Source organism: Elgaria multicarinata, chromosome 2 (genome assembly GCF_023053635.1).
Source record: "Elgaria multicarinata webbii isolate HBS135686 ecotype San Diego chromosome 2, rElgMul1.1.pri, whole genome shotgun sequence".
Classification (NCBI taxonomy): domain Eukaryota; kingdom Metazoa; phylum Chordata; class Lepidosauria; order Squamata; family Anguidae; genus Elgaria; species Elgaria multicarinata.
In genome coordinates this window covers 113187089-113211504 of record NC_086172.1, presented here as the reverse complement: position 1 = coordinate 113211504, position 24416 = coordinate 113187089, and the positions used below count along the sequence as shown (strand labels likewise).

Below are 24416 nucleotides of genomic sequence, written 5' to 3'. Positions count from 1 at the left end.
CAAAAATGCAATTGTAACTACATGCCATAAAGGCCTCAGTTTCAAATATTACAACTTTCTAAAAAAAAACGGAGTAAATTACACATAAACTTTAGTGTAAAGACAGACCAAATATCCAAATATAAGTCCATTCATGAATGGCGCCAACATGCCACTCTTTCAAATGTTGCTAGTGTTCCTAGATTTTCAATCTATTGCATTAAAGGCAGTGAGCTTTTATCTTTTTAATATTGTACCATTAGTCTTTCAGTAGTCAAGATGGCAATTCCACTTTACAGTCTGAGTGTGGAAGCAACCCAACAAATCCAATCAAGCTCCACAAAACTCTGTAATTTTTCTTATTTTGTATAAGGAAGTGCTCCTTCAATGCCTTCTCATGTTCATTCAGAATCAGAACAATGTGTTTTTTCTTCCATAATTTTTATTGCATTTTAATATATTGTTTTGTTGTTTTAATCAATTTTAGTTGTGCCTGTAAGTTGTCTTGAGAGTGCCATTTTTTGGTAGAAAGGTGGGGTAGACATCAAATAAAATCAAATAAATAAATAAATAAATTAAATAAAACAAGCCAATTCTGTGTTGCAAAAGCTAACTGAGCAATTTGCTGAACAGACTAATATCAGAACATGTCAAAACTGAGTATGAATCAATATTTTGGTTGGTTGTTGCAAGCCATGTCAAATTGCAAGCTGTGCATTGGTAGAGCCTGGTTTTATGGTCATTGCTCGTCAAAATGGGCCCATATAGCTGTCGAAGCTACGATTGAACCTGGGTGGGTCCAAATAACCAATCTAATTCTTAATAATAATTAATGCAATTCTTTTAATAAACAGCCCATGTGTTATGGCTTCTTCTTTCAGGTGAATCCCAATACATCCGTTGTGTACGGTTTTATTATATAGGCTTATGGAACAGCTGAGTAATATAGGGCTAAATGAGACTAGGCAGTCTATGAAGACTGCCTGTTTGTTTGTTACTGTGATTTTAGAATGTAAGCCATATGGCAGGGTGTTTTGTATTTTGTTTTATTTTGTTCTGTACAGCACCATGAAAATTGATGGCGCTATATAAATATTAATAATATTAATAAAGAGAGCTGGTGGGTGGGGGAGCTAATTCTTATTGGGGCTGTGGAGTTTATCCCTTGCCTCTCATGCTTTTTCTACAATGAACCCCATCCCCCACTCCTAGAAAAGGTCATATTTGCTTCATTAAGAAAATGTAAGGTTATCTTAAATTTAAGGTTATCTTAAATGTTATCTTAAACGTTAGTTTCCCCTGTCAGGGCAAATAGCAGTATTTGGAGAAGAAACTAAGAGGGGTTAATCCTCCCTCCCAGTCCTAATATGAATTTCATTTTTTTTTATTTCTCCTCCCCCCATCCTAGGGCTGAGCTGAGCAGTATTTGACAAGGTGGCACCAAGCTAACTCTGAGAGGATGGACATCACCCTGTAATATTTAAAGACAGGGATGGTGTCAAGGGTAGGCATGGTCGGACATCTGCCAAGGGCCCGCAACCCAACAAGTACCCACCAATGAGAACTGGAGTTGCTCCTCCTCTTCTTCACTGCAAACTACTTATTCGCTTGCCTCCCACCTTCGCCCAGACAGTGGTGGTGGTGAGAAGAAGGAGCAGTAGATGGCATTACCTACATGCTCACTAGCTCCCCGCCTGTCAAGCAAGCAAGTAGTAGCAAAGATGAGAAGAAGAGGAGTAGGAGCAATACTAGCTGGTGACAATGTTGGTAAGAAGGCAGGCTCACAGAGAGGGGGTCCATTGAAGGTGTCTTGCCCAGGGCCCTCCAGACCTGGAGATGGCACAGTTTAAAGCTTTTGGATACTTAGTTACACCTTCAGAAGAAATTTCGGTGATGCTGCTGTTCTATGAACTGTTGCAGAAGAGCTACTTATTGGATGACTTAGCACAAAAAGGGACTTCGCCTTAGAGGATGACCTGTGTATGAGATTGCAAAATGCCTTGTGCTAAGAGAAGCAAAGATTTTTGGTTCTCTTTTCTCATGTAAGGAACTTACCCTAAGTCAGGAGAGTTCCCTAATGTTCATGCAAGAGGACTTCTGCTCACTTCTGGACTCAACGCTACATTAATCAAGTAGCATGCAGCTGACCCTCTTCCTCCTCTTGCATTCATAAATAAGCATGTGGGGTGCCGTTCTGGATCAGGACCATCATGCACAGATAGTAGGGTGACCATATGAAAAGGAGGACAGGGCTCCTGTATCTTTAACAGTTGTATTGAAAAGGGCATTTCAGCAGCTGTCATTTGTATCCATGTCACACCTGGTGATATTTCTTCTTCATCACGACAATTAAAGCTGCAGGAGCTATACTACAGCTATACTGTGACCAGATTTAAAGGAGGGCAGAGCACCTGTTGTGATGAAGAGGAAATTTCCCCAGGTTCTCCATATATACAAATGACACCTGCTGAAATGCCCTTTTCAATACAACTGTTAAAGATACAGGAGCCCTGTCTTCCTTTTCATATGGTCACCCTAACAGATAGGGAAGGTTTGAACCTCCCTTCATCTTCTTGTTTTCCAAAATTCACACCCTCTTCAACACAGGTGCTAAAGAATAAAGAAAAAAAGTATCATTTAGTGTCAATGAACTTCTCGAAAAGGATGTTTTAAGTGGAACGCAATATATTAATGATCATTTTAAGATGTGGTTCAAAACAAAATTATATGCAAATTAAGCCACTGGCATTCACTCCTGACATCTTTATATCTTAATACCAAAGCTTGAGTTATTTCTAGTTTCCAATACTCCTCACAATACTTCTACTACTATTTATAATACGGATGTTATTTTTTTTTGTTTTAAAAACAAAAGCCTTTGGTGCATGTCCCAATCTATTTTCTTTTTTAAACTGGAGATGCAGAGTTTCTGCATGCTAATAATGTTCTGCACCATCAGGGTATAGTCCTTCCTCAATTTGAAACACATGTACTTGGAGGCTTGTCTTTAGGTGTCTGGTGCTCCTGTCTATACTGACAAGCATGCGTGTGAAGGGACTAATTGCATCCATTTCTGTGAACTTGTATTCTATTAGAATTGCCAATGAAAAGCAGTCACAGTATGGTATCCAGACACCTATTACTAACAGTAGGCATGATTAAATCCTTTGCAAACAATGTAGTGGGAGCACCTAGCAAAAGAATAATAATAATAATGACAGCCCCGAGTACATGTGTGAAGTTTTTTAAAGCACCACTAGAATCAGTGGGATTATAACAGCACAATTAAGTCTGATAAATTTTAGCATGCCTAATTTTGTCAGGATACGGCTATTTTACTAAGTAGTGCCCCGCCCCACACAAACGGGTTAAAATGACTTTGTTACACGGACATAAAACAGTCTCTGCTTTTGCAGGAAATAAAATAAAGCACAGTCTCATTACATTTCTTTCTCATTTCATCTCTGCAACCTTTTCTTTCATTTCATATCTCCAGGCTCCTCAAAGCAGTCCTTAGGTCTGCCTGTTGGTTGAGGGACACCCTGACAGCATTGTCAGCTCATTAAATTTCAAGATGCTGAATGCAGACAGCATACCAACGGAGGCAAGAGAGGATCTGCAGAATTACTCTCTTAGCTGACAGTAACAATTTAAGCTGTTTCAAGCCAGGATATATTTTTTTTAATGAAGAACAGGGCAGGGTTTGCCTGGTTAAAAATGTTGGGGTGCAAACCTAGACCCACAAGTTAGACCTGTTGAACTCAATGGGACTTACTTTTAAGACCCATTGCACTGTCAGGTACATTTGTAAAGTAACCATAATAGAAATATAGTAGTAGCAGCAGCTATACTACTACACAGATTAGACATTAAAAAGATAATAAGCGATACCAAGCTTTCACAGTCTGTCTTAGAGAAGTAGCATTATTAGGCTAACCCAAAGGTCAAAAAATAGTGTGCAAGCTTTTGAATTCTGCAGATTTGATGGTAAACACAGTAGGAATAAGAAGGCTGTAACAGCAATATCCTTATTCAATGTTTATTTGATTTCTTAATCTGTCATCTGGCAGTAATAATGAGTGGAATCCAATGATGTTCTCCATGGACATAACTGCTTCCATCAGCAGAACCAGGAAGGGGGGGGGGAGAAAATTCCCCTTCTCTGCAGACCCCTGCATGCCCTCAAAATCTGCATGGGAGTGTTGGGGGATCCTCTGAAGCAGGGAGCTGCAGGAGAGGAAAGAGAGAGCAAGCCCCACTGTGTTGTGTGTGATTATAGCTAATCTATATCATACTAAACAAATGCATTGTAGAAGCTATTTTCTCATGAAATCCAAAATGCCAGAAGTTGGAAGTCTGTGGGAATCTGCTCTGTCCTGTTGGACACTCTAAGTTGAGTGAACAACATTAAACAAAACACAACTCAAGTCAAGGCTATATTTAAAAATCCTCTCTGGAGAAATGTTGTATCCTTTATATACCTAGGGTCCCATTACCAGCAAATGTCAGATGTAGGGTTGAAGTTTCCTCTTTTGATCCCTATTTTCTCTGACTCTGGCCATGGCTAGACCAACCTGGTCTAGCGTGATGGAGGGGTGAAGATCTCGCGATGTGGTTTTTGCGAGATCTCCCCTCTGTCTACACATGGTGCGCAACGTCCTAGGAGAAACTTGATGTCACACCCACCATATTTGTTTTTGAAGGGGACAGAGCACCCGAACGCCCGTGCGGAAAAGGGTAAGTTTTTTAAAAATAAATAAATACATTCCCTGCTCCCCCCAACCCACCCCTGATGGGCACAGAGCTCCTTAAGGTATCTTTCATTTTCTCTCCCACGGGGCTTACAGCTATAGGGTAGAGGTGGGGGGATATCAACGGTTTTGACTGGGAAAATGGCAGTTAAATAGCCTCAATCTACTGCTCTGTCAAACTGGCAACTTTCATAATTGAATTTATTTTCTATCTTTTTTCTTTCTTTCTTTTTTTTAAAAGAAACCACCAGGACATCCAGTCACAGAAATTCTGCATAACCTGTTGTTTGGCCCACAACAGAATGGATTGTGTTTCCCCAATAATTATTTTATTTATTTATTTATTTATTACATTTATATGCCGCCCCATAGCTGAATCTCTCTGGGCAGTTTACAACAGTTAAAAACAGTGAGCATTAAAAAGTATACAAAAATGTAAAACTACCAAAAACATAAAAACAACGGTATCCATTTTAAAACAACAGTTCTGAGGTCTGTTAAAAAACAAACAAACTTAGCGTTGTTAAATGCTGTTAAATGCCTGGGAGAAGAGAAAAGTCTTGACCTGGCACCGAAAAGATAACAGTGTTGGTTTTTCCTTCACCCATCATTTTGGTTTTCTGCAGGGTATACAGTGATCAATGAAAACTGCCCAGGAGCCGAGTGGAATATTATGTGTCGGGAGTGTTGCGAGTATGATCAGATCAAGTGTGTGTGTCCTGGGCGGAAAGAAGTGGTAGGTTACACCATTCCCTGCTGCAGGAATGAGGACAATGAGTGTGACTCCTGCCTAATCCATCCAGGTATGCCCTGACATGTCCCACCTATTGAGCGTTCATGCCAGACATGAATCTTTGTGCTGTGTGCACATGCAGTCACCTTGCTTGAAGCTAGGGGGAGCATGTGGCCCATTTTGTCTGCCAAACTTTGATGATGAATAGTTTTTCTCTCCTCTGAGAAGGGTGGATGCCAATACAAACAGTTCACTGTGCTGATGAGAGAGTTAATGCTTTTAGCATATTGCTGTGAGCATGTCCCCTTTCCTAGTAATAGAAACTCACCAGGAGCTGAAAGTTTCCAGGATTTCACCATGCATGCCTGGAAGCCCTCCAGAGGGTAAAGTCATTGTTGGCTTCAATATTAGATGTAGATTTTAGTTCCTCAGTCTCCAAGGCCTGGTTTGCAGATTGCCTTATTTAAAAAGATAGCATCAAGGTTGCTGAGTTGAGAGTCAGTGAAGGAATACAACAAAAGTGAAGGCAAAGGAATAAGGAAGAAACAGCTAGTGGAACCATGAAGAATATATTTCTGTTAGGGATGAATCTGAATTGTTTACCTTGGATCTTCTTTTTGGTCCATAGAATCTCAAGGGAATCTTCAAATTCCTAAGGGAAATATTTAGTTAAATACTGTTCTAGTTGAACAGCTTATTTTGGTCAAGCCCTCCTTCAGATTTCAGGCAGGAGTTTCTTTCAAGGCCAAGGAACTATGAGTAGATTATTATTATTATTATTTATTTATTTATTTATTTATTTATTTATTAAATTTTTATACCACCCAATAGCTGAAGCTCTCTGGGCGGTTCACAAAAACATAGAGCTTTTCTACATGAGGCTGTTAGTCTGCTGTCAGTCCTCTGTATCTACTTTCAGTTTCGTTACAGAATGTTTCCTTTCCTGCTTCTCCACTACATAGCCTCTAGGTGGCACTGTGGTATTGCAGAATAGTGCAAATACAAAAGTGGAAATAGCATTTCCTTTTCACTTTTACAATTGTTGCATTTTCACTGCTCTAAAAAAATTCCCCAAAGAGTTCTTTAGAAACAGAAGTGAAACTGGAGGATCAAATTGTCATCTAAAAGGCCCCCAAACAACTATGAATTGATAATTATGAGCACACAATAAATGCCTTGGGTAGAAAAGCTTGTAGGTATCCTCTGCCTTTCTAGCCTCCATCTTACCAGATTCTCTATCTTTTATTTATTTATTTACAAGTTTTATAAAGTGTTCCATGTCTAAAACAGATTGTGGAGCACTGAACATAAGGATAACACAATAAAAAGATTAAAAGATTGGAACCCCATATTAAAATTGTTCTTTTAAAAACAGAATACCAATAAAATACCAATGAAAACTGTGGCTAGCCTATTTTATCACTTCTTCCTGCTGTACAACAGAAACATTGTGTTTGATGGCCTGTTAGCTGTAATGCATTATCTCCTGGTTTATTTATCCACATATATAAGCCAATCTCCTTTCAGTTGCTCCATTGTTGCTCAATGTACACATACACATTAATGCCAAGAGTTTAAATCTATGCCTGATCTAAACTTATTCGATATTCCGTATCAGTAGTATTGTGTTTTTGATATAATAGTCAGGTATGTTTGTGAGATTTGGATTCTTCTGTGAGACTGAGATCCATATTATGAATGCTCAACCATTCAAGATATGCTAAGATTTAGGATTTGGGTCAGATCTGATTCTGCTGTCAATTGCATGCTATTCCCCCTTCCATGCCTCCGTCGCCCACCCACCCTCAAAATCAGCTCTGCATGTGTGAGAGACCATACAGAGCAGATTTTCAGGTGGTTTGGAGAGGCTGCAGGGTGGAAGGAGAGGGGGGAAACGTCCCATTATTATTATTATTATTTATTATTATTTATAGCACCATCTATGTACATGGTGCTGTACAGAGTAAAACAGTAAATAGCAAGACCCTGCCGCATAGGCTTACATTCTAATAAAACCATGATAAAACAATAAGGAGGGGAAGAGAATGCAAACAGGCACAGGGTAGGGTAAAAAGGCACTGGGTAGGGTAAAACTAACAGTATAAAGTCAGAACAAAATCAAGTTTTAAAAGTTTTAGGAAAAAGAAAAGTTTTTAGCTGAGCTTTAAAAGCTGCGATTGAACTTGTGGATCTCAGATGTTCTGGAAGAGCGTTCCAGGCGTAAGGGGCAGCAGAAGAAATTAGCTTACTTTTCAAAATCCTTTCCAAGTTGCCATCAAAATCAAGTGCTGGTGGATTTCCACTAGTATATTGGATTTAACCCACTGACTCTAGTTTGCTATACCCAGATCCTATAGTTGGTGCTTTTTTACTAAGTTTATAAATGAGTGTGTATGTGTATGTCCACATGTTTACATACAAACACAAAAAGTCGTTGGTCAGAACACTTTTCCAAACCAAATTTTGTTGAATGACACTACAGGTATTCTCCACGCATTGGGGGCAGTTTCTCAAGTATTTAGGGGTAAGATCAGTATGAATGGGCATCATTTCTTATATATATAGAAAAAACCTCGACATAGGCTTCTGTCCACCCAATGGTCTCCCTGTATTTCCAGGCTGCATGATTTTTGAAAACTGCAAGTCCTGCCGCAACGGCTCCTGGGGAGGAACGCTAGACAACTTCTACATCAAGGGCATCTACTGCGCAGAATGCAGAGCAGGCTGGTATGGAGGGGACTGCATGAGTGAGTATTGCCAGGGCCTTACCTTATCATGGGGAAAGGGGTGGGGCTTCAGGTACGGCGAAAAGAAGAGTGAATGAAAAGGGGCAAAGGAAATCTGCAACTAGTTCCAAGGTGCTTCCCGTTTAAGTTCTGGATTCTTACGATGGCCAGTGTGACAGAAAACTGGATAATGTGAGAAGATTAAATTCAGATTAATATTTGTAGCCTGCTACTATCCCAGGGACCTAGTATTGATAGAACCGTATCCTGAATTCTTGCAGGCAAAGGTGAAGAAGAGCAAACAATGGGAAAATCAGAACAATTTATTCTTATTTTTGCAATTTATCATTGTGTTATTTTAAAATTGCAGTTCATCCTTGCTGTGTTTTTAAGAAGTTTTAACGCTGGATTTTAAAACAACATTCTCCATGTTTAAAGCTGCTCTGTTCTTTATTTATTTTAAATGCTGGATTTTTGTTTCTTCTTTTTATAACCGATACTTTAAGGGTGCAATCCAGTGCTTGCTTCGACAGGAAAAAAAATGCCCTACAACTCCCAGCATCCCCCTATTTTCTGTCTAAACAATCATGCATAAGATTGACACCTTAGTGAGTTTTATTATGTGGTTTTATTTTTGCTTTTATTATGTAATTACCCTGAGAACCTCAGCTATAAAGCAACTCATAAATTGAATCAATGAAATGAAATAAATGAAATTATAAACCGGAACTGCACCCAGATAGTTACAATGATAATTTGGGATTCTTGATGGTCGGAAGGCAGTCACCCCAGTCTTGGCCCCTATTTTGTTATGAGCACAGAACTCTTGTCTCTATTGAAGTGAAAAGGGAAGCCACATCATGTGGGGAACTCATTATGCACATCTGATGCTTCCAAAGTTCTGGATTGAGGTTGTGTTGAGGACGTTTGATGAGACACCATGGGCATGGCTAGACAGGGCAATATCCTGGGGATCACCCCGGGATCGTCTCTGTGCGTTAACATGACACACAGGGGATCCCAGGAGCAGGGAGGGATGATCCCTCCCTTGGCCTTGGATATCGCCCTACCCTTTTAGCCCACTTTTTCCGTGATTTCGGGATGATCCAGAACTAGAAGCTGGAGTATCCCCAGCAGTAGGCTATCCAACCTCTTCTTGAAGATTTCCAGTGAGGGACTCACCTGCACCCATCCCGCCCCACAGCCCACACACATATATATAGCTAAGTGGCTCTTACATGGCCATTGCTGTGTTATAATTATCATAAATTTTCCAGAGGCAAAATGTCTCCCTGTTCTGAACTTCTTTTAAAATGTCTCACAGATCATAACATCTTGGTGCTTCTTGATTGGTCCTTTATCAAAGGACAGGAGCAGAAGCCAGATTTTTCCCCAGGTGTTAGCAAATAAAATTTTTTTATAGGAAACCAGCAAGACGAACAGGTAGTCTTAAGAAAGGGTGAAGAGAAAGCTTATGTGTGTGTGTGTTGGTGCATATGTATGTATGCACTTGTGTGCCCACATTTGCAGGAGATGAAACAATAAGGAATATAGTTTGGGTAGTGGTCAAGAATAGGGTTCGTCAAAGAGTGCCAAGTCTATTGTATGTCCATGGCTCTATAGAATAACCCATCTTCCTTTGAAAAGAAAAGAAAAGAAACAAGTCATGAAGAATACAATTTATTCTAGTACCTTGATATAACCAGGAGGTGGTGGTCAGGAGCTCCTCCATGATAAACAAGAAATGTATAGGCAGTTTTTTTTAAAAAAGAGGGATCCCCTACCAGCCCATTGTTCCATTGATCTATTGTTATTGATTAACAGGAAACCACAGCATTAAAACTACATGTATGAAGAAGAAAAGCATGGCAAGAATATGCAATCTAATAAGCACACCATCATTTTGGGAGGCTTCTGCTATTGCCTTTGCTTATGGTTGCTACGGTTTATATTAAGAAAATCCACCTTTTGCTGACACTGCAGTCTGAACTAAGTAGTAGCAGCTGTGACTGGAACAAGATGGGGAGGACATGGCATGCTTTAAAATATGTTTTGGCTTTCATTAAAATATCATGGGTATTTTTATACATTGAGAAACAATAGTTCAATTAATGCAATATAATTTGAAACTGAATTTGTTTTATTATTCTAAATTCATTGAATGCCAAGGGGACCGTTGGTATCTTACCTTGAAGAATGTGATGATACTAGTACAGATAAGGCCAAAATCCATGAAGATTTCACTGCATGTCCATGCTGGGAAAAAAGCGTTATTATGATTATTATTTAGGCTACCATCCTATTTAAATGCCCCTGAACTGGAGGCTTATGGGCATCCTATGCAAAGTGGGAGGAGCTAGCCATTGTGCAACCATTGTGCAACCATTAGCACAGTGGTGAATGTAGCCCCTCCCTCTCTGCATTTTTGCTACACAGACTTTTTCACCCATCTAGCTGGGGCTCTGCAGAGTGGGATGGAAGTAAGCTGCGAGGCTGGAGGATTCTTGGTAAGCTGGCCTTTCCAGTCCCCTCCCCTCCGTGCCCACAGAACCACCCCTTTCCCTCTTCTCTCCATTCTGGCTGCAAGGTGGAAGAGGAGGGTAGCTCAGACTCCTGGGTCTGTGGTCGGAGCACTGTCTCTGACCTCGGATCTAGGAACCTGAACTACCCTATACCATAGGATTGCTATCTGAATATATTAAAATTCCTAAGTGGCTTACACATTAAAATACAATGTAATAATATACAAACAAGATAAAGTAATCAATAATTAAAAGCAGTTAAGAATATCTTAAAACATAACAATAGAACAGGGTCGTTACAGAGTCCTTCACAGGTCAGGGAAAGATTATGTGTATTGATGTGTTCTCCAGAGACATTTAAAATTTGCTTCTCGAACACATGTGGGAGAGTGTTTCAAAAGGTGGGTGCTACCACTGAGAAGGCCCACTTACGTACTGCTTCCTGATGACATTCCATTGGCTGCAGAAAGACCAATATTCTTCCTCTTCTGCAGCTGGCAAAGGCACTGATAAGGTAATCCTGTATATACAAATTGGCACTTCCTGAATCTATACATGAACTGGAACACAGTGACATGGTGACATCCCCACTTTTCCAAATTTTGCAATGTAGTTTGCACATCAAAAAAGTTCAGAAAAATGCATATTATAGGGGAAAGTGTACACAAAACTGCATTGCATTAAGGAGAATTGCTTGCAAAATGTGCATACTTGAGAAAGTGTATACCAAAACGCATATATAAGAAGAAATGAGCAGAAAAATATGTACCAATTCTCATGTGAACTTTAAAAAATAGCAAACAAATGCAGAAGTGGTCAAAAATGATCAGAATGATTACAAAAAATTAGAAACTTCGCAGAATTGAATTTGGTAGATCCTTCTGTCCCTACTCAGAAGTAAGTGCTATTGAATTTAACGGGGCTTACTCCCAGGTAAATGTGTCTAGGACTGCAGCATTAATCCCTGTCAGTAAAAACATAGCAACTTAAGGTAAGAGGAATTCAGTCCTCAGCCAATGAAGCCAAATGCTTTGGATTTAAGCCAGGTGTGTCCCATTGACTTCATTGGGAATAAATCAGTTGAAATCCAACTCCTCTGTCTTAACCTGGCTTGAAACCAGGCTATATGTCGACTTCTTTAAAAATCTGCTTTTGTGCTCAGGTTTTTGGATGATGTGAAAGTATGTAAATTATTTTTGCAGTTATATAGTTTCCCTTTGGCTACAAGGGCTGGACAGTTCCTCTTCCTTCTCACCACTAATGTGTTTCTAATAGGATTCAACAGCGTCCTTGAGAAATTCAGCACTTTTTCTCAACCACCAAGTTGATTAGGTTATTCTAGCAACCAGACCTGCAGGGATTGGGCAGGTGCAGCTTTTTCTAGCGTGGAGAGAGGCAGTGGGAGAAGCTTCATGTGCCAAAATTTTGTGCGTCCTTGAAAGGCGCCATAGGGCCAGGAAAAGCTTGGCAAGCTCAGGCAGAAATAGTGAGGCAAAAAAGTAATGGAACTCCAGCAACAACAACAACTGTGGAGGAAGATTGTCAGATAGCTCTACCTGAAGGAAGCTTTTTTCCCCCAATGGTGGTGCCAGGTAGTAGACCTATGAGACTAATGGCAGGAAACTACAGAGTGTCAAGGAGAATAATGATATGTTTATCCACTCAGCATAAACCTAAGAGGGTAATGTGATCGATATATCCTATGCAACAACATCATACAAATGATTCTAACACACATGGCCTGATAGAAAAGTGAGGTCTAATTGGACATCATGGCAAATTTGGTTCCTCCCCCCCCCCCCCGGTTCAACATAAAAACTTCCTGAAGAAAGCTAGAAAGTTTCTTTCTAGGTTGTCCATGTTTTAGTGGTGGTGGTGAGAAACAGAAGGTTAAGAGCTTAAGACCAAACATCAGTCTAGTCCAGCATCCTGTTTCCCACAGTGGATGGCCTCTGGGAAGCCCATAAGCCCTCCCACTGGCTCAGCAACATAAAGTTGTAATATAGCAATCATAGAGAATATATATTGATAGAACTTTAAAAGTCATCTAAGCTCGTGGCAAACACCACATCTTCTGGCAATACATTCCATTCCATATGCATTATGTGAAGACATATTCCACCCCTGCCCTGCCCTGCCTCAATTGCTGTTCTGAATATATTCCCCATCCGTTTTGTTGAGCAGATTCAGACATACTGTAATGATAAGCAAGAATTCTTCAGGATTCAGGAAGGAACTGTGCTGGCGCAGGCTGTCTGACTGTGTGTCTCCTCCTGTGGGAGCAGTTAAACGAACTAGAAAACCTCCACCCATGGTTTGTTTAGCGTTACATCCAAACTGGGACCCCTGGCTTATTGCTCTTCTTAAAAGCCAGAACCATAAGTCAGGGTTTGTTCAGGATGACCCTGAATTCCCAAGTCAAGAGAAACATACAAAAAAATCTGTCTACTTTCTTCTACTGCACACAATTTTATAAATTTCTATCATGTTGTTTTAAAACAAAAATTCCCAAATACTTTAACCTTTCCTTGTGTAGGGATCCCCCTTTCTGCACACTTTCTAGTTTTATGATATCCCTTTTGAGAGGGGCAAACAGAACCACGCACAGTAAGGTTGGTCAGGGTTCTGATATTAGTATGTAAAGCTTTATTCCCCGATCCAAGACAGTGCTTTAAGTGGGGTGGGATGCAATCCCACTTTTCATTTCTTTCCAGGTTCACATAACTGAATCTGCCCTAACTATCATACTTCCTTCCCACCACCCCTCTCTTTGAAATAATCCCAGTTCCTTCAAGTCTGTCCCACTTCCTCTTTTCTCCCACTTCAGGCAACTTTTCCCATACCTCACCGTGCTTCTGAATATTTAGTGGTGCCTCTTGCTTCTTGTTGTTGGTTTTCAGTTCTGTTGATTTACTAGGGGAATTCCACAGGGCGATATATAAATGAGAGGAACTGTGTCTAGAGGACACCTTGAGGTCTGAGCTAGTCTTAAAGGGGCGGGGCAGTGCGGAGGCAGAGTGGAATAGCAACAGGAGAATATATATATATATATATATATATATATATATATATATATATATATATATATATTTGCAATTATAAAAAAATCCAGCAGCTGTTCTTTCTCTACTTTTTTTTAAAAAAAACTCAAGCTAGAATTTTTATGTGCCCCAGAAAACAGTTTTGCCTCCTTTTTTTTCCCGACACAAAGGAGTAGTGATGCTGACAATCTTCCAAACAGGATTCTTTTCTTCCTCTTCCCCCAACTTGCTTCAGAACAAGGCAGGATTTGCCAAGATTAGCATTTGGAGTGTAAATTATTCTTGAGAACTGGCCAGGTCTTTCCCTCTAAGAGATAAAAGATCCTTTTGATTGGAAGATGGTGGAGCTGGATGCCTTGATCATTTGCTTCAAGGGGTGGCAGCAGGGTGTCACATTAACTTCTCTTGGGGCAAGCTAGAGAGAGAGAAATGAAGATCAGATCTGGCCGCAGAGCGGCTTCATTGCAAAGAAGGTTTGAGCCTGTTCCTTTAGGGGCATTCGTTGAATGGCTTTCTCTCTCCCTCTCTCTCTCTCTCTCTCTCTCTCTCGCCCTTGGACCACCTGCTTTGTTGGCCAGCCCCATTTCCTTGGCAGAAATGTTCTGCAAGTTCAGACTGTACTGTTCTCCCGAGAAAGGTGCATTCAGTATTCCTTACACGCCATCATCTCTTTGCACCAGTTCTTTCTCGTCAAAGGCAACAGCGACAAAGGAAACTCAAAAGCCCCCTTGTAACGAAAGGGGAATGTTCTCTGAGGTGATTCAAGGACCTTGTCAGTCCTTCTGAAGAAGGTTTCCTGCAGCTTTGTCTCAGGTTGTTTTGAGGTGGGAGCCAGAACCAGTGCTAGGTTTCCTCTCGTCAGTGTGGGAAGCCACATTATCATGTACGTTGTAGCGGATCCTGGCATATCCCAAGGGCATCGTAATGACAGCCATGGGGGCAAAGTAATTAATTTTCCAGCCTTTCACACCAGGAACCAACAAGCCCTAGTGTGGAATGAAACACTGATGATGAACCCCCTTCTGAGCTTATTTTCTGTTTCATCAGAGTGCATTTAACTGAGGGTAATAGAGGGTACATTGAGAAAAGGTTTTTAAAAAATAAATAAGAGCAAGTCTTAACCCAGTAGGGTCATGCAGGAAACAGGCAATATTGAGATTTGACATTTGGTATTTTGGTACAGCCACTGCATTAAGGAAGATCATGCAAGACTTCCCACAACCCTGAAAACTGGCTAAATTGTAGGTTTGTTCAGATTTTCCCCTCCACATCTTCCTTGAAAACATGGAGATTGGAAGTTGGGACCAGTGAGCATAGTCCTGCTTCCCCTTCCACCCACTGAGTGAATGCATGGATGAGAAGGTCCAGACAGACTTAATGTAGATTGATAGTCTGTTTAACATTGTTGCAGCTAATGTTCAGGTGCAACAATATTAAACCATCTTGGAAAGCTTTGCAGGGGAACAATTAAATGTGTACACCAAGGCTGGCCCAAGGTTTTGATGCCTGAGACAGAAAATCAAAATGGCACCTGCTTCTGCTAATTGCCAATGGGGCATGATCCCCTAGAAAGTTTTTCTGCTCAAGCCTCATGGAAATGAACAAAATCTGTGCATGAGTACTACTATGTGATAATATTACCAACCAATGTTGAAATAATGGATTGTTTCCAATGTTAGTCCTACTTAGAGAAGATCAGCTGAAATGAATGGGGCTTTAATTAGGCTAACATTGGATACAACCCAATAGATTTTAATTTCACATTAAGCAATCTCTTTCAGCTCCCCCAGTGAAGTTTGCTGTATGTTAGGACTGTAGGTAATGCAGACATAACTTGCGAACCATCACACTGAACTGAACACAGCTCATCACCATCTGTGTATTGTGGCTAGCCAAGTGAACATAGGAAACTGTTTTACAATTCACTCTATTGGTCCATCTAGTTTAGTATTATCTGCAATGACTGGCAGCAGCTTTCAAGCTTTCAGAAAGGGCTTTTACCACCAACCCCACCTGGAGATGCCAAGGGTTGAACCTGGGAACTTCTGCATGGAAAGCGTGTGTTCTACCATCGATCTGCAACCATTCACTAAGTGCTTGACAATCCCACTACTCTTCTTGAAAGTCCCAAAAAGGCAACAAGAGGTTTACTGAGCTCCTGGTGGCATGCTGTATATGTCACATGGGCTACATTCAGCTTAGGAGGCCACATAATGTGCAGGCTGAGATATGTGACAATCTTTTTCCAACATGTTCAGATAGGTCAGCCTTTTAGGTGCTGTTTCTAAGTTTGTTTTCCTTAAAGAACCTAATGGACTTTCTTTCTTTCTTTCTTTCTTTCTTTCTTTCTTTCTTTCTTTCTTCCTTCCTTCCTTCCTTCCTTCCTTCCTTCCTTCCTTCCTTCCTTTCAGGATGTGGGCAGGTTCTCCAGGCTTCAAAAGGTCAGATTTTGTTGGAGAGTTATCCACTGAATGCCCAGTGTGAGTGGACTATACATGCCAAACCTGGGTTTGTTGTCGAGTTAAGGTAGGTGAGAGATGAATTTTAGTATCCTGGATTTTCTTTTCTTGCATGGCACACACTTATATGGAAGTAGAAGGTGTGTCCAGACAATGCTGAAACCCAGAGGAATTTTAAGTGGGATCTGTATCCTCCCCACTGTCATGAACATTAATGATAATTTAAATGTGAACTTAAAAAATGGCTCTCTGCCTCTTTCCGTGTCATCTTAAAACCATCCAGAAATTATGCACTGGGCGTCTTATTTACATACTGGTTCTCAGATTATCTTTATCTGAGCATGCCTGAGTTTCCCCTGAAAGAAACATACCTTTGGGCAAGTGAAGAGGGAAGCTGCAATGACAGGCAATTTCCCACAGGGGAATGGACTAGAACTTGAATGCTCAGCATCTCCAGCAGGTAACGAACACAGCATGTACCATTCCCACCAAAGGAAAAGTGGGCTGTGTGCAAGGCTTTGTCCTTCTTGATCCTGCTATCAAGCATTTGATCAGAGGCATGGGAGTTTGCAAGCGCCCTTGATAGAATGTGTGAAACATTGCCTGTTATTTCTGCTGATTTTCAAAACAGTGATTTATTATAATGCCAGTGGATCATGAGTGGCTTCTGCATGTGGGGCAATCAAATAGGTATCTCAAGAAACAGATCCTAATACAGCTATGACTTGTGACAAAGTTCCCACTACTATTGCCCCACCCATTCCTCAAATTCATTTTTTTTTTAAAAAAAACGCATATCCATCAAGTTTGCACTAATTTCTCACTTCCATTCATTTTGCAACCCTTTAGCAGTGCCTTAAGTCCTCCTCCATTTTTCTACCACTTTCCACAGCGTATCAAAATTAGGGAAGTTTGTAGAGGTGGCTTTCCGAGACCTGGTGCTAAAACCAAAGAAGCAGCAATTCACCATTTTCTCCCCATGCACCTACCTTGCCGTTCTTTTATAATTATTATTATTATTATTATTATTATTATTATTATTTATTTATTTATTTATATAGCACCATCAATGTACATGGTGCTGTACAGAGTAAAACAGTAAATAGCAAGGCCCTGCCGCATAGGCTTACAATCTAATAAAATCATAGTAAAACAATAAGGAGGGGAAGAGAATGCCAACAGGCACAGGGTAGGGTAAAACTAACAGTATAAAGTCCGCACAACATCAAGTTTTAAAAGCTTTAGGAAAAAGAAAAGTTTTTAGTTGAGCTTTAAAAGCTGCGATTGAACTTGTAGTTCTCAAATGTTCTGGAAGAGCGTTCCAGGCGTAAGGGGCAGCAGAAGAAAATGGACGAAGCCGAGCAAGGGAAGTAGAGGCCCTTGGGCAGGCGAGAAACATGGCATCAGAGGAGCGAAGAGCACGAGCGGGGTAATAGTGTGAGATGAGAGAGGAGAGATAGGAAGGAGTCAGACCGTGAAAAGCTTTGAAGGTTAACAGGAGAAGTTTATAACATATTCAATGACGCAAAACTTTGGGCATGAACTAGCTACAGAGAAATGCACATGTTTAACCCTCTTAAAAAGTTAGATTGCCACTGATCAGGAGGTAGGGTGAACCATTCCCCTTTCTTCAACCAAGAGATGAATAGCAGCTGGCTTTTAAAATATTGCTCTTCGTATTCACCACTTCTATGACCCGGTTGTTATGTAACGACCAACCATCGTTAACAGAAAGTGGCATATATAAAAAGCCCTATTTAAAAAGAGAAAGCAGCAAGCAGGTGGGAGACATACTTGCTTGCTGATGTGCAGACCAGATCAACCATAGGTAAATTAATTAGCCCATAGTTGGTTGGGGTCATGGACAACTGAGCAAATGCACTTCCCTTGAGCAAATCTGTATATTGCTGGTTGGCAGTAATGTAGTTATTACTGATCTGGTTGCAAAATTCGCCTTAGCTGCAAGTAAGTTGAGAGCTCGGCACCAAGACTCCCAACAAGTTTTATAATGGAGAGCTGGAGATTTCGTTCTAGTATATGTACTGATCTAGTTCCCCACTCATGAGTTCTTAATGTATGTTAATGTGATTTTTCTGTATTATCCATTTTAAACTTACTTAACTTAATTATTTTAGCTTATCTTTTACTTGTTTTTATTATGTTGAATTGTGATGGTTTATCTCTTTTAGCAATAAAGATTTCATTCATTTATTCACTGCCTCCCACCTGCTTGCCAGTTCTGCTATGCGTCTGGTTTGGCAAACAACCCATTTAGACTGCCCCATGCAAAGTATTTTGACACATCCTTAGGTTGTTGTCAGATTTCTCACTATACAAAAAATGCGATGGAGGAGAAGAAAGGCCTTTAATGGGAGGGTTTTCAGATTCAAGAGCACCGAAGTCATTTAAAAATGGAATTCTATAAGAGAAATGTAAGTTTGGCATCAGAATTTGTTGTCTTTTTTTTTTTTTTTTTGGTCCAAGGTTTGCTATGTTGAGCCTGGAGTTTGACTACATGTGCCAGTATGACTATGTAGAGGTCCGAGATGGGGATACTGTTGACAGCAGGATAATTAAGCGTTTCTGTGGAAATGACAGGCCTCCTCCAATCCGAAGCACAAGATCTTCACTCCATGTTCTTTTCCATTCTGATGGTTCCAAGAACTTTGATGGGTTTCATGCCATCTTTGAAGAAATTACAGGTAAAGATGCTGAAAATAAAGAGGTGCGCTATTTTCAACCACAATAACTTGATCTCATGAATTTTGTCTCCCTTTTTTGTGCCATTAAAAACCTTTGTGCTCAGGTCCTGGTGTAGAAGCAACATTTGTTATGAAGATGAGACATTGAGAAATGGGAGTACTTCTGCTATTGATATACTGGGCTCTCCACAAACTCTGTGAAGCCACATGAACATACAGCACACTTATCTGATCATACCATTGTCTTGGGAAATACCTTCAAGGCTGGGAAGGTGGCAGCTAGGGGTGTGCGCTCTGCACCAGAAAGATCTGCTAACATCCGCAAAACATTCAATCTTCCAGAGCAGAGATTGGCCACTTCTAAACCCATAGAATAATTTTAGAGTGGAGACGTGCCCAATCAGACCTTCTAACATCTCCAAAATTATTTGACCATTTAGTGTGTGTGTGTGGTGTGGGGTGATGGGTGGGGTAGTTTTGATAATTGGTACTAACATCTGTAGCTAACCAATTAGGAACTGCCACAGCGCTGTCCGTGACCATGTTCTCCTCCAATCACAATGTTTGGGGGAGGGAATGTTAATCATTTTGGATTAACTGCTGTAGGTGTTGTGTGTCTGCTTACTGTCACAACTAATATTTCTGTGTCATGGAGGGGATGAGTGGAATGGAGGAAAATTGAGGTCCATGACTGAAAAATATTTTTTTGGTAATTGATGTGCCTTTAAATATGGGCTTCCTCCTACCAAGTCCAGCTCTCAGTCCAGTGGGACACCTTACTTACTGGCTGATGGGCTACTTCATGATTGTTCTTCTTATTATTACATAAAGTACAAAAAGTACCATCACAGGAGTTGCTAGAAGTAGCTAGAAATATTAATTAAAAGACTAATAATAATAATAATAATAATAATAATAATAATAATAATGTCGGCTCCATGAAATTGAACTTGGTGTGGGGTATATTGGAGCAAAGCCTCCCACACTCATGGGACTAACATATTCCATACAGGGTGGGATGAATGGATTTTGTTTCCTCTGCTCAGCGGGAACCTTTTTAGTATTCCGCTGCTGCCATCTACTTTTCTTTCCGCCCCATTTTTAGCAGTAATTATTTAGAGATTGGGTGGTTGGTTGCTACTGTGGTAATCTATGCAGAGTGGGATACGGAGCGCTTACAGTTTTATAAGGAAGTTTTATTGTGTGCCTTATTGTGAGACTGTCCTGGCCTAATGTGCAGCTGAAATGAAAAGCTTTTAAAACTCTCTCTTTTGCAAAGCATTAACCTGGCTGCTGACACTGTTTATCGGGAAGAATGTGATTTACATGGGGAGTGATGGGGGTGGGAGCTTGAAGGAGCTGTGAGACCGAGACCTCTGGCAGCACAAATTTAATAAGATACAGCACTGTTAAATCCTTCTCTGTACAATAAGCTTGAGGGGTAGCTGAGATCAGGGTAACAACAGGGTAAACAGAGTTTACTTAGCTGTTCTCCTGTGTTTATTGTTAAGAACCAGTTTAAGCACTTAGGCCACTGTTCAATGGCCCAAAAGGGAATGGTGCTATTCTAGGACAGGGGTAGGCAATCAGGGATGCTCCATATGTTTTGACCTGGAACTCCCATTATCCCTCACCATTGACTATAGCTAGATCTATACTACTGCTTTATAGCAGTATTGAAGTGCCCTGAAAATTGTTGGGACACACTACACATTCTGTATACGGCTTCCATAGTGTTATTTCCTGCTCTTTATCCCACACTATCCCAAATACTGAAACAAATGTCATTGTGTGTCCTACGAGGTATAAATATGCAAGAGGGATATAGTGTTATCATGATGGGATCAAAATGATTTGACCCAAGGTGTAGATCTGCCCTATGCTGATTGGTGCTGATGGGAGTTTTAGCCCCAAACATCTGGAGAGCCACACATTGTCCACCTGTCCTCTAGGATGATAATATTCTAAGCATTATTAGAATGTAAGCCTATGCGGCAGGGTCTTGCTATTTATTGTTTTACTCTGTACAGCATCATGTACATTGATGGTGCTATATAAATAAATAAATAAATAAATAATAATAATAATAAGGGCTCCATTGAAAAGCAGGGAAAATAAAAAGAGTGGTGGTTTTATCAGACAGTACATAAATTATACTGTTGTATAATTTCTGATTTGGGGAGATTCTTTTTTATTTACATTGCTGGGTCCTTTGTGCTTGCGTCATCTTCATTAAGAGCCTTTTCAGATAGCTTGCTGAGCACCTAGATCTCTTCATTGACATTTCATGTTGTTTGACCTCTGTAGGCTCTACTGATGTAATTGCAACACCGCTGTTGTAGAGTTTTACTTCTCCTAGGCTTCTTTCCTGCTGCTTTATTACTGATCAGGTCATGGCTGCGTCATGTCCCTAATTTCTAGCTACCCAGGAAGCTAGGTTCCTCAGGGACCAGTTGAGGAAGAAAACACAGATGGTATATATATGAAAATCACAGGGATGTCTATTGATCTGCTTCTAGATTTATGTAGATTTGATCATTCTAAACACGGTCATTGCCTTGACTATGACTGAATATTGTCCATCACAATGAATAATGCTTAGCAGACCAAAACATGGGGTAAGCAGAAGAATCATAAAAATCACAATCTCACTAAGATTCACAGCTCCAAAAATCTATCTTACAATTTACCAAATAGCAACGTTCCCTGAAATATACATCTTACATATGCATTTTGCCCAGATGGATAGGCAGATGAGATTTAAAAGAGGTGAAGGAAAATTCCCAATAGACAAAACTGAGGAGTCTTCCTTATGCTTTTTTCAGCTTGTTCTTCATCTCCATGTCTACATGATGGAACCTGCATCCTTGATAAAATTGGTGGCTACAAATGTGCCTGCCTGGCTGGCTATACTGGGAACCGTTGTGAAAGCTGTGAGTACATCCCTGTGCCTGTAAATGTACCTAAGCATGATCAGGATTTCTGTGTTTTCATTCATTCCACTATTGTTTAGCATTCCCACATAGAATGCTTAGGCTGATAGGGTTATATCATTGGTGCATCATAGCTTTTAAAAAATAGAAAGGAACTGAACAAAGTATGAGTAGAAGCTGTTTAATGAAACAAAGTGGGACTAGGTCATGGAATTCACTATTAATTGTATTTATTCAGAAGCTATTTTCCTATACAATGGGTTGGTCTCTTGATTTCACAAACTACTCACCTATGTCAGCAGATGCTCGAAGGCCAGTTCAAAATCAATCTTAAGCATCTAACGAAGCCAAGCATACATGTAAGCAGCTCTGCTAACAGCTATGAGCATCTTTCAGACTATATTGTCTGTTTAACAAAGGCACCTGGACTGCTTTGAGATGATGCTTTTATCTCCATCATTTACAGAATTTTACAGGGAAGCAGGGATTTTCCACTTCCAGGTCTCCTGTATTTTTCCTACTGTGTCTTCTGTCTTTCTTTTTTCTTTCCATGAAAAATCAATTAAGGGGCTGCACAATGTCTTTTGATTGGTAGCTCTAGGAGCCATCTATCTGAAAGCACCCTTGGAAAAGACTTTTGGTGGTTTCTCCGCAGATAAGAGCCCTATCCAGGCCTTCTCAAAGTGGTTCAAGTAAACATTTGAGGAGAGGAAGTGCACAAGCCCGACCCCTTCCTTGTGCATTTCTTTCTAACTTGCGAAGGGTGTTTCTGAAGAAGAGAACCTCCTGCATCCATAGAGGCTTTCCATCTGATTGAAGACCTGATTATTCCAGCATTCTCAATGGTTTGGAAAACCTCTGCAGATACAGGAGGCTCTCCTCTTCAGAAAGCTATCTTCCATGTACAGAGGGCAACCGAAACATATGAGGAGGTGAGGCTAGAACATTTCCTTTCCTCACACATTTACTTTAACCACTTTGGCAGTGTCTGAATACGATTCTGTGTTCTCTCTTTCTAGAGCAGCTTTCTCTTTCCTGGTACCTTCGAGATATGCTGGACCACGATTCCTACATCTCCAGCCTGGACATGTAGCTGGGGATGATGGAGTTGTGATCCATCACATCTGGAGGACACAAGGTTGGTGAAAACTGCCCTAGAGACCTGCCAAATTCAGAAGGAAAGATTTTTTGTTTGTTTTTTAAATGTATGTCTTGGCTTTCAATAAATACCATGATATTAAATTGAGGAAAGGTTTTAGGAGAATGTTTATCTTTTTATTACCTGTCTTGAGTCCTGGTGATACAATATATAAATTTACATGGTGTTAAATCATCACTGTTACAAATAGTAAAGTGGAAGCATTCCAATGATGTCAAGACACGGTCTTGCTATTTTTATGCAGGAGCAAATTATTCTGGCTCCTTTTTTCATGCATTTTTGAAGAGGGATTAGAATAAGGCATAGAATTAAGTATTGCATTCACTACATCAGTTGTAATAATCAGTGATTACGTGTAATTCTAAAGGACAGGCCCCAATAACATATTGGCTTATGTCCAAACACTTAGTTTATGGAAATGGTGCTGAAAAAAACAGCCACATAGTGCTTTGTTTGCCTGTCACATTATCGCTTGCTGCCAACATTGGTATTTTAAATTTTTATACTAAGATGTTAGTCACATTACACTTAACTGTGTTTGAAATAGACAGTTCTAGCATGATCTCCCTGTCCTACCACAGATGTATCATCAGGTTTCATTCTAGAAATACCTAAGAAGAATATTTCACACCTAAGGTCAGGGAGATGTCAACATTCTTCAAGGCCAAGTCCCTCCTCAGAGGAAAATTCCAGCAAATTAACTGAAGTTTTTCAACAGTGAATCCAGCAGTAACTGAAGAGAGAGAGAGAGAGAGAGAGAGAGAGAGAGAGAGAGAGAGAGAGAGAATATACAAAGATCTATAACTGTTTTTCAGCCCCTTCCCCCCTCTCACACTTTTGATTCTTAAAAAATGCTATCTTGCAAAGTGTGTTCAGGCTAGTGGAATAGGGCAGTACTTGGAGGGGTTGGGGGAAGAATCAGGTTACATCTGGTGGATCAATACCAACAGACTCTGATGGTTAATGGGCAGGATCAAGAAGATCATGGGCAGAATCTGTAATTTACTGGCCCATTTCTTCTGATTATTTGAAAGAATACGGCTTTATTGGAAGGAGCAGCAAAAGACTGGCTGGTTGGCAGCTCTCTCTTGATGTGTCAGAAATACTGTATAATTTGAACTGAGTTTAGCCTTTGTGACACATTGTTATTCCGCAGTGGTTGAAGAGGTTGGGAGTCAAGATAGTCTTTATAGTTCCTGCAGCTGCCACACCCTGAAATGGAATCTGGAATTTGCCGTTGGTTAAGCAGTAGGTGCATATGGAACATTATGTTCATAGAAACACCACTACTTGGAGCATTCGTTGACTGATTGCATGGAAACGCCCCATGTTTAAGTGTGTTCTGACAGGGAGCTTGAAACTGTGGATGAAGAGAGATAGCTCTGCTTGATAGTCTGATGATTTAGGTAGT

At 40.3% G+C, this 24416-nt stretch overlaps 1 protein-coding gene across 2 annotated transcripts in view; it reads left to right on the top strand.

The window, feature by feature from the left end:
• Nucleotides 1–24416, top strand: part of PAMR1 (peptidase domain containing associated with muscle regeneration 1) — a 63635-nt gene that overhangs the window by 8906 nt on the left and 30313 nt on the right. For both annotated transcript variants that reach the window (XM_063118815.1, XM_063118814.1), the window contains exons 2-6: nucleotides 5357–5533; nucleotides 8082–8210; nucleotides 16164–16278; nucleotides 18696–18913; nucleotides 21739–21846. In XM_063118815.1, the coding sequence (XP_062974885.1) occupies nucleotides 5357–5533; nucleotides 8082–8210; nucleotides 16164–16278; nucleotides 18696–18913; nucleotides 21739–21846 (747 nt within the window). The remainder of the gene's footprint in view (nucleotides 1–5356; nucleotides 5534–8081; nucleotides 8211–16163; nucleotides 16279–18695; nucleotides 18914–21738; nucleotides 21847–24416) is intronic.